At 41.8% G+C, this 10,939-nt stretch overlaps 1 protein-coding gene across 18 annotated transcripts in view; it reads left to right on the top strand.

Moving 5' to 3' along the window:
* The window catches only part of SLC39A10 (solute carrier family 39 member 10), a 51,921-nt gene that overhangs the window by 17,484 nt on the left and 23,498 nt on the right, over positions 1-10,939 (top strand). For 2 of the 18 annotated variants that reach the window (XM_085585272.1, XM_085585268.1), the window contains exons 1-2: positions 579-660; positions 1,840-1,924. The exons of 2 other annotated variants lie outside the window; for them this stretch is intronic. Coding sequence is in view for 6 of the 16 variants with exons in the window: in XM_021555461.4 (XP_021411136.2) it covers positions 1,983-1,994 (12 nt within the window). In the remaining 10 variants the exon portion in view is untranslated. 14 more of the 18 variants (XM_085585265.1, XM_021555463.4, XM_085585269.1 and 11 more) reach the window with 13 other exon arrangements.

The raw sequence follows: 10,939 nt of genomic DNA, 5'->3' as shown, positions 1-10,939 counted from the left end.
GCTATAAACCAAAATGTCCCCTGATCCTCGGCGTTGAGCTAGTGAGGGTTTTGATTTACCTGAGGTTTGGGGGCTTTATTTAGCTCTGTAGTTGTTGTCTAGGAATGAAGCGTGTCGTGACGAGGGGCTCCACCTCGGCATGGGAGACGTTTATTGCCTGGGGAGGCTCCGGTGGCATGAGCGAGCCAGACAGGAGTTCGTGAGTTAAATAAACGGGGGTTGTGCCCACCTCGGCCTCCAAAGGCACCCCGACAGGAAGGTACGAACGCCCCGCTGTCGCTGACCGGCCCTCTCCTCAGGCGGCTGCGGAAGCGGCAGCTCGGCCCCGGCCCCGCGGCCCGGCTGCCCCCGAGCCGCCCGGCCGGGCTCCCTCGGCCGGGGCGCGGGGCCGCGGCGCTGCCCACGGCGCTGCCATGGCCGGGCCGTGCGCGGAGCCGCCGCAGCGAGGGGCGGGCGGGCAGGGCCGCTACGCCACTTTCGTAGCGCTGGAGGAAATGGCTGCGCATTGGGCAGCGCGGGCTGCGGGGCCGCGTGTGCAGGGCGAGCGCGGCGTAGCCGGGTCTGTGAATAGCGCCGGCGGAGCGGCGGGAGGAGGAGGAGGAGGCGCCGCGGCGGTTTGGTACCGAGCGGAGAGGGAGATGCACACGGCACTCGAGTGAGGTAGCTATAAAACCCCATTTGTTTACATGCCCTCCCCCACAGCCGCCCGGCGCCGCGGAGCGGGTGGCGGCCGGCCCGGGCCGCGCCGGGGCGGGGGGGCGGCGGTGCGGGCGAGGAGCCGCGGCGGGGACGGAGCGGCGGCAGCGGACAGCGGCTCGCCCGCGATGCGGAGCGGCGACAGGGGCGCGCGGCGGCGCGGCCGCCTCATCACGTGGCGGCGGGGCGCGAGGCCGCGGGGTGCGCGCGGGGGGCCGGGGGGCGGCGGGCGGGGGGCCGCGCCCGGGCTCCCCCTGAGGCGCGCGGCGCCAGGCGCCGCCGCGGCCCCGCGCAGCCCCCACCCCTTTCTTCCCCTGCTCGGAGGCGACCATGCGGCAGGTAAATCGCCCCCGCGCCCGAACCGGGGCTCGGGACGCGGCGGCGGCGCCGCGGCCGCCGTGGCTGCTCGGGCGGAGAGAGAAAGGGGCGCGGCGGGGGTCGGGGGCGCGGCGGGTTCCAGCCGTGCGGAGCTGCCCGGTGCCCGCGCCCCGCTTCCCTCTGGCAGCGTTCCTGCCGGGAGCGCGGCTTCGGGCGCGCCCGGCCCCGCCGAGCCCGCTCCCGGTGCGGCCACGTGGAGGCCGCGGGTGCGGGCGGCGGGAGCCGGCCCTGCCCGCCCGGCGTGGGCGCTGCGGGCAGCGAGCGGCCGCGCGGGTCCCTGCGGAGCCCCCAGCACTTGGCGGCATCTGCGGGCGGTACCCGGACCGTGGAGGGTGAACAGGCCAGGCGATTCAATTTGCGGGGTTTATGGTTGGGATTTAGCGCTAGCAGCTGCGGGAAAATCACTCGGGCTGTAACCTGCACGTAACCCTACATAAGGGTAGGGTCGGGAGGCATTGTCGCTGAACTGTACAGACACAGAAGTGACGAGTGAAACCCACTGATGTCCTTTTCTCAGCCGTCTCTGCTGCTTATGCTGCACCCTTTGGGAGTACACACTTAACTTTGAAACTGCGGAATAAAATTGCTCTTTAAAATCTCTAGCTATCTTTGTCGTTTTTGGGCCTCTTTGTAGAAGTGTTCATGCCTTCTAGTTGTTAAAACTCGCTGAACAAGAGTTGTCCGAGTAAAAATACTTCTGGTTTCTAGCACTCCTAACGCTGTATGTGTGTAAGTAGCAATCATAATGTGTTTTTTTCTATTAAGGTAGGATCTTGTACCATAGCACCAAGGGAGCCTGTGATAACCTCGAGCCTGATACAGAACTGAGAAATGCACACTGGAAGACCTGGTTAGTTTTCAGACGAGCGGAAGCAGTTGTCATCTAATTAACAAAAGTAATTCCTGGCATGTTCCAGTGGGTATGTTCTTGTATCCCTTTGGATAGTAGTAACTGACACAGTGACATAAAAATAGAAGACTTTCTATATTTAAAAAGGTATCATATGAGGTTTTTTTAATTGGACTTTAACAGAGAATGCACTCTTGATTTCCTTGGCTGAATAATGTGCTTTGCTTCAGATGTGCAGGGAAATAGGAATTTGGACTGAGGCACACTATGCAGCTCCAAAGTGAGGAACCAATGGTTACTCTGTAGGCTAATAGTCTGGCATGGTAATATAAGACAATAACTGAAAAAAACTCTGGTCCTCAAGAACATTGACCAGTGTCATTATACTTTACCAGCTAAATTCTTGTGCTAAATTAATGGTTAAAGTAAAATTAGTGGTTGTGTCTTGCAGCATTTTTATTTTAGACTTCTTTTAACTTGCACTTTAGAGTAAAAAAGTATGCAGCCTTGCAGTCTATTTCTAAAGGAGAATAGAGTCCAGATAGATAGACAGACTGTGAATTAGTTGTGTGTGTTTGATGAGATTAATTGTGGCAGTTCCATATTGGCATTGCGTTAGTGTCCATGGGTGGCTCTAGAGGGATTATGCACTTACCTATCTGGAATATGTAATACGACTGGAGATTCTGGCTACATTAAAAAAATCTCAAAAAATATGAGCTTTGTTTCAGTTAATATCTGTGTAGGTCTTTGTGCTTTCCAGGTTGGCTTACGTAAAACCTGGGTATTAAGTTTGCAGCTTATATCCAGTCAGTCATAAAATGTGCAATTACAGCAGAGCTGTAAAGTTATTGAGATATGCTCACAGGCTCTGTCTTAATGGATGTTTTTCCCATTGCAAGAAAATAATTAAATTGTATCATCAGGGTATTTCAGACATGTTCTAGAAAGGTTACTTGATTTGAAAAAGCACATACTGACCATTATTTCTTTGACTTGCACAACTGAGGAAAAAAAATATATATATATGGCAAAATTAATATATCCAACCTGGCGTAGGTTTCCTTCCTGGTCTTCACTAAGTAAGTCAAGCAATTGTAATTTACTATTTCTATTCTTAATACATTTTCTGCAAAGCAATGGCTGATTCAAGTCTGAAGAGACTTTTTAAGTAGTGCCCAGAACAAATGGACTTCAAGCTTGTATAAAGTCCTAAAGGAAGTGTGTTTGGACTTGTTTGCCTTTGCTGTCTAGCTTCAATGTCATTTGATCATGGCTGTGCCTATTGTAAAGACGCATTCTTGTCTCTGTTACAGTTTTTACAGAAGTGGAAGTTTGTTTTGAATGTGTGATAGGCACTTGATAAATCAGTGATAAAGTAAATCAATTTGAGAACGTTTATGTGTTTTCATCAGATGGAATTGCTGATTAAAATTACAAAAGCTACTTAAAAGCCAAACTCCATTAAAGTTTTTCTGTAAGCTAAAATTTGGTCCTTTACTGTAGTGAAACTTGGTGGAAGGATGGTGGCATCTGTACAAACTGATGGACAGACATAACTGCATGTGTCAGCAATGAAAATGATACCAGAATGAGAAAACCTCATTCCATTTTCTTCTCGGTTTGATGATCAACGATGTCAGAACACTTGGTATTTCATAGCATATTATTTTTTAGGATGCTTTCAGAATTGTCAACTGTATCTTAACTTTTTGTAACACATTTTAAAATATCACTAGAAGTTTCAGAGAAGGAAAGTTTAATGGCAGTTTGGTTCCTTGGGCAGGTATGCTTTTCACAGGGTTGAGCTTTAGGTGCAGGGTGAATTCCTTGAATACTGAGAATTTATGCCTTTCGGGAAGCAATTTCTATTCCAATCTGAAGAAAACCTGTATAACTTCCTGATTTACTGTGGGAGTCCAACTTAATTTAGATAGCAATTATTTAAAACAATTTTATCATCTAAAAAGTATTATCTTTGGGGATGGGCCATTGGTTACCTTAAATGAAACTAGTAACTTTATCTTACTGATAAAGGCCTGAAGTAACACTTAATGCAGAAAGAATTAAGACTGCTCTTACGTCATTCTTTAATTACAGCTATTACTTGAAATACACCTAATAAGGTCTGGTAAAGAAATATGTACCAATTAGGCAAAGCTAATAACACCTTTTTTTTTCTAAATTTCAAAAACTGATTGAAATGCTGGAAACCACGTCCTGCCATGGTGTAACTTCCTAAAGGAGAGAAAGGTATGTGCTGTGTCAGTCCCCCTGTTCACAGTCTTTTAGTGCTCTTGAGTCAGTGCCATTGCTTCAGGCTTTTTGGATGCAATAAAAATCCAAGGATTAAAGAAGTTAAAGAATAATTGTTTGAAGTCACTTTTGTTACCTCTTGTGATAGTGCAAAGTCTGTACAGGTTTTAATACCCAGAAAGCTGGAAAGCAGCATAAAAGACTTGGAAGATTATGGTTTGCTGATGTCAGTCTCAAAAGCTTCTGAGAAGAAGGGGTTGTTGGAATTACATGGAGGGTGTTGTACCCATGCTGGGGGACATGATTCATTAGAGTGGAAATGTTCTCCTATCACATTGTGCTGCCTCATCTCTCTTTCCACTTCCTGGCTGCTTTTTCCATTGCTGCAGAGGAGGAATGACTCAGCTGTTGTCCTTTCTCTCTCAGTGACCCAGGAGCTTAATTCTCATCTGACTGTCACCTCTGTAGCCTCATGAAGTTTGTGAGAGAAACCTGACCCTCTTTTTTTCTGTGTTGACAGTCACAAGCCAGTATTGGACAAAGTAGTATGTCTATATAAAATGTGGAATATTAACAGAGGACTTAAAACTCCAGAGGGAGTTTCTGGACTGTTAAGAGGCACAGAAAATTGTATGAGCATTCAATTTGGTGCATAAGTGATAAGCACAGTTCTGAATAAGTGAATAATATCTGAAGTCATAAATACACAGTTCTGAAGTCACTGAGGTAGCTAAACCAATCTAGCTTTGGGAGAAAGTCTTCATAATACTGGAAGTTGCTGTATAACTGATCATGTCTGAAAGTCAGACACATCTACATTGTGGTTGATTAGATAATATAAAATGCATATGTGAGATAAAATGCTCTTCAGGTTAAGAAGAAGTTTTATGCAGAACTTGCATAAAATTGTTAGTACAATAAACAGAGTGTTTCTGCATGTAGATTATAAATGCTTTTGAAATAGTTACCAATCTCAGCTTCTAGTAAAGACCACTATAATCCAGCATGAATTCCAGGCAGGGGTTGTCATGCAAATCATACATAAAGATGCAGATCTCTAGATTACCTGACTTGCACTACATTCATACATAGGTCCTTAGGGTAGTGATTATTACTGGACAAAAATATTACCTTTAATTCTCAAAGATAACCATAAACGATAAATTATTTACACCTGGTGATTTGATAGCTATAAATACTTACTCTTTTACCAAGTTAATTGCTGATAATAGCATGCAGCCATACTGAGATTGGAACATCAAAGAAAAATAAAGGAAAAATGTATGTAATCTGAAGGTAGTCTCAGTAGACATTGTTCAACATGATTATTTTTATGAGTTTCTTCTTGAGTAATATCTTTGTTAATATTGATTTGCATCTTAAATAGCACACAAGTAGCACTGAATTCCATCTAAGATTGTTTTGGATGGCCACATGTCATTTGTACAGCTGGCAGTCGAGTTCAATTCCTCCTGCAGAATAACTAGTAATGCCCCAAGTGAGTGTTCCTGCAAGGGGGAGCAGTGAGCCAGGGCTCCTTTTCAGTCCTGCTTCATTCATATCTTGGACAGAGCAGTCCAGAAAAGCTGCTTCACTGTCAATTGGGAGATTGCACTCTCTGTTTCACATGATGGTTGCATTACTGCTCGGGCTCTGCAATTTGTGTAACCATTCCTGTCAAGGAAGGCCTCTTTCCACCAGGGCTCCACTACCCTGATAACCACTTCCATTCCATAAAATGCAAATAGTATCATATAGGCCATATATATTGTCTGGTGCTGTCTGCAGAATATAGCAGCATTTTTTTGTGCTGACCTGAACATCCATCTCTAGAAGACAGTATCTCAGCCAAAAAGTACAGTTTCGGATTGTATTAACAAACATTAAAACTTAAGAAATGCTACTTGGCTGCAGTCCAAATAATGTGGTCACCTTGCAATACTAAGTTTTTATGCTAAATATAAAATAATCCTATTTATTTGATGTCTGCTACAATACATAAACAGGATAGATTTCCATCCTTGCTGTTCTGAACTCTGCTTTGAGGCAATTGTCCAGCAGAGGCATTGCATTATATTAACAGGGTCCTCTTGCTCCCAGACCAAACATAAATGATAAATAAATACTCAGTAGCTGCAGCAGGATGTATATACAAAATTTTGCTTTTCATTGTAATATGCCCATAACTAGTTATTTTTTCACTGAGTTTCTGTCTTTGTACTCCAGATAAAGAGACTGAGTTTTGTAAAGGGTGTAGCATTGTAGGCAAAAATTCTTACACTGGGTTTTGCTAACTATGTATGTTCAGCAGTAGGGACAGGAATGTGAGGGGTTAATGCTGACTCCTAAAAGAACAGATGAAGATGAGATGCTGTAATAACAATGCAGCAAGTATTACAAACTATTACTGTTTCCCTTGTGTTAAGCTTTGTCATTCAAACTGATGGCAGTAAACAGTTATGCTGAGTGACGTATAATACTTTCCCAGTCTTTGAAGACAATACTTTGCCCTGTATTGTACTATTGTCGAGTTCTTAAAACAGAAATAAAGTTGAAAAAGGCAAATTGCCACTTAGTTCTGGAAAATCCCGAGAATTTCCATAAATAAACTAATTTACTGGAATTTTCTCCATTACTGTAGCTTAATTTTTAACAGTAAATTGGCAAATACAAAGGATTAATTATATTTTCTAAAGAAAATATTCTCAAAGTGAAACACCTAGAGGAGTACATTGTTCTACACATAAAAGGAATGTATATCAACAATGGGAAACCCCCACATATTTTGCTAAGTTTTGCCTATAGCCTATGAAAAGTGTCATACAGGATTTCCTTGTATTCAATCAAGCAGTGATTGAATAAGTGTAAAATGCCAAAATGATGCCTCACACACTCTGCAGTTTTGTTTTTGGTTTTTTTTTTCTGGACATGCAGTTACACTTTGCTTCAATTTTACTTCCCTTGACAATAAGCAATGCCAGACCCTTAACATTTCTGCCTCATGTATTGCCAGTAATATTGTGCTTCTTTGCCCCTCTTCTGTCTCAAATCTTGCACTAAGAGTAATATTGGGTATTAAAGACTACATTTTCATTATTTCACCTTAAACTTGTGTCCCTTCCGAGTTAATGCCTTGCTAAGAAAGGTTTATTGTTCATGGTGGGTGATTTTTAAAGCCTGTCAGTATTTGTATCAGTTTGAATGGTTGCCTCCATCACCACACAAACCTGCAATGAGTAGCCAGGTAAATACTTTAGAATAATCCTGGCTAAAATAAATGATGGCAGGGAAATGGCATGAATTCTTTTGAGGGCTCACCTGGAATATGGTGAAAATGGCACTAATTGGTTCAGCTGGATATTTCGTTGGTGGATTTACCTGTTCAAATATGTACAATTGTTCTGTGTCCTATGTCAGACAGGTTAAGTGTTACTTCTGAATCTGCTAAAGTGTCTTAACAAACTCCTTTGTCTCCCACAATTACTGAACAAAGACACATTTGGGAGCTCACTTAATTCAAGGTGTCACTGGTTTCAGTAGCTAACTGCTAAGAGTAGCAGTTCTTCTGGTTTGTTCTCTTAGCAAAGCTACTGAATAGCTTTGCTAAAAAGAATTTGAGTGACATGTTGGCAGAGCAACTTATAAAAGTCTGTGATGTTGGTTCATTAACTAAATCCCTTATTTAAAAATACAGATTTGATTCAATGGTATGTAATTTGAAACCTCTTCATTTTAGAAATGTCCTTCACAAGCGGGCACTAATTTGGCACAGCACATGTATGCTTTAGTCTCATGTTTGAGTGGTCTTCCATAATTTACAGCTTTTCTGAATTTATTTTTCTGTTTTTTTCAAGTAAGATAAGTCATTGGCTTAGCAGTAGGCATGCATAATTCCTTTTTCGATTGTAGCAGTGATGAAGAGAAATTTATTATAATGAGTATTAAACACTCATCAAAGACATGCCTTTTATGCCCTCTAACATACCACAAGTACTACAATGTAGTGTGAGGATGAAGTAATTATAGTGGTTTAAATGATAAGAAAATAAAAGTATTGCAGCTGATTTTAACACTTTATTAGAAATATTGTTATATTCTGTTCTACAGGGAAAGTTGGAGAAATTATTTTCAAATTACTTCCAATCGGAAATAAGTTTCAGTGTTATTTGGATGCATTTTGAAGTGGCCAGTTGTTTTTATTTGTGCTCTATCACAATGTTCTGTTAGACTGCAGATCAACCAGATCAGTAACTGGTGTTCCCACCTAAAGCTGGGTGGCTCTTTTTTTGTGTGGACTGTGGTGTTTGTGCAGCTGTACAGTGAGCCAGATAGGAAAAGTAATCTGTTATGAAAATAATCTTTTTTTCCTTTTCCTAGGCTTTTTTTCAGCAGAATCTAGTTGTACAGCTGCACAGTGAACAGATCAGCAAACAAATGTGCTGGTGTCCAAAAATGGTTTTGTGGGAATGGGAACAAGAGAGTGAAGCAGTGGGGGAGGGCAGCACTGCTGCTTTAAGTGCAAGACCATCTTAAAATATTTGTTGAACTTCAGCTTTGGTCATAACCAAAACAATTTGCTTACTTTCAGAGGAAAAATTAAATATTCAAATGCAGCTGTAACTAGTTTATCTTTCCAAATATTTCAATCTTAAAAGGGCTGGTGGGTATCTTAATAGGATCTAATGGAACAGTGTATTCAATACAGAATATTGGCACAAAAGCAAGTTGGCTTGTTGTAAATTCTGTGCAGTAATAGGTGTTTCATGGACTACATCCAATTTATATATGAAAGACTGCAAATTAATTCTTGGTGAGCAGAACTAGTACTTACAGAGCTTCCAAGTGTTCTGAAGCTCTGAGAAGAATCCCATACTCAGCAATTTCTTACAAATAACTGACCCTTTGAAGAAGGCTCTCCAATTTTTTTATGTTTAGAATAAATGTTCCTTTCTGGATAACTGAGCTGGTAGATTGCTACTGTATTAGTTCAAGATCATTTTATTATGCTTGGGACTTGGCTTTTCAAATACTTCACAGTTCAATTTTTAGGAAGTATTCATGGTGTACTCAGTTATGCATAAATGCTTTCTGTACTCTGTAAGTCTTATCTGGTATTAACTTGGCAAACAGGGCTTGGATCAATTAGTTAATGGCCTGTTCTTACAAAGTGCCCCTCCTCCTGGGCTATAGGTTTTCAAATGAATGAGGTTCACTGAAATCCACAGACCTGTTTCACTGAAATCCACAGACCTGTTTCACTGAAATCCACAAACCTGTTTCACTGAAATTGAAGAAGGAAGAAAATACAGGAGATGGGTGAGAGCTAAAGTTAGAAATGGTTAATTTTAACTTTATTGATCTGTAGCATGTTTTCCTGTTTCCATTAGCAGAAACTAATGTCGGCTTAAGACTGATAAAACAAAAACAAGTTCTTATTTAGTTAAAATGTGTTTATGGCTTTCTTAAAATGTCTTTCAGTAACAACAATATATTAATTTTACATTAACTTTTTTAAAAAATCTTAAAAATGTGTGCTAGTTAATAGGATTTTGTATTCTAGTATTTGCTAAAAATGTGAAATTTTAAAAATGTAGAGTAGGTTAATTTGGGTTTTCAGATTCCAACCTTTTTTTTTAACTGAATATTTGTATGAAGTATTGCACAGTTTAGGATTGGGGGAAGCTGCATACATCTCCCCTGCACGTACATTGGAGTGAATACCCGCAGTATAGAAAAGCAGTTACATTTTTAGTACTTGTCTTTATGTAGTCAATAATTATTTCAAGAAATATTTCTTTTTAAGAAATTGGAATTTCTCATGGAACTGTTACTCTGAGACGTTCCTAATAGAAATGAATTACACAAGTGCTGGACTTGCACTGCCTCACAGCGAGACTGCCTTAGTTTGGTAAGAATATTGCTTTGTCCTTACTTTTAGCACCTCTTGTCTCTCTGGGTTCTCTCTTGCCTTAGCTGGAACATGTGTTTGGTGTGGAACTCGTAGCTACCCATGAAATCTTGCTAAGACACTTTACTCTCTCTGGCATTCAAGCTGTGTAACTTAGAGGAGTCAAAGATGTTTTTCACAGATGAGCAGAACATTCTTCAGAGAAAACAAGGATAAGAAAGTTAAACAAGGGAGCGAAACTGAAATTACTTGGGAAGGAGCGTGGGAAGAAATCAGTGCATTTGTATTACAAATATTTCAGGTTATTAAAATTGTTGGGAGGAGACAACAGAAAGGGTTGGGGGAAGAAAGTTGGGCACTTAAAATGTTCTTGTCAGCATTGTACACAGAAAAAATGCTGTGCTACGTGGGCTGCAAACGCTGGAATAACAGATGTGGCTTTCATTTGAGTTTGAGTTTTGTATAACTACATTATTTGAATCCAAGTTTGTTTGAAAGTAAAGCCTAACTCTTGAACTAGTTTTCTAGTCTCAGTGAAACAGTTGGTGATAAAGAAAGAGGTCCCCACAAATGATATTCCAGGCTTTAAGGCATAAAGTGAGCAGTTGAAATAGATTGTTAAGCACTGTGGATAGATTTCAGAATCCAAGGGAAATTGAATAAAAAAAAGATTTTTAAAAGAAACAAAACCAAACCCAACTCTAATCACAGGTGCCTTTGCTTAAGTAGCTGAAACACCCTAGGCAGACAGTGGTTTGCATGGAGATGTGCTGAGATTTCCATGCAGAGAAGGCAGCTGTGCTTGGGGACTGCCCAGGTGCTTTCACTTGAAGCCTCTGTGTGTGTGTGTA

The sequence above is a fragment of the Lonchura striata genome, chromosome 7 (assembly GCF_050655825.1).
Source record: "Lonchura striata isolate lonStrDom1 chromosome 7, ASM5065582v1, whole genome shotgun sequence".
Lineage (NCBI taxonomy): Eukaryota > Metazoa > Chordata > Aves > Passeriformes > Estrildidae > Lonchura > Lonchura striata.
Note: the sequence above shows the minus strand (reverse complement) of the source record. Positions and strands in the feature narration are given on the sequence as shown.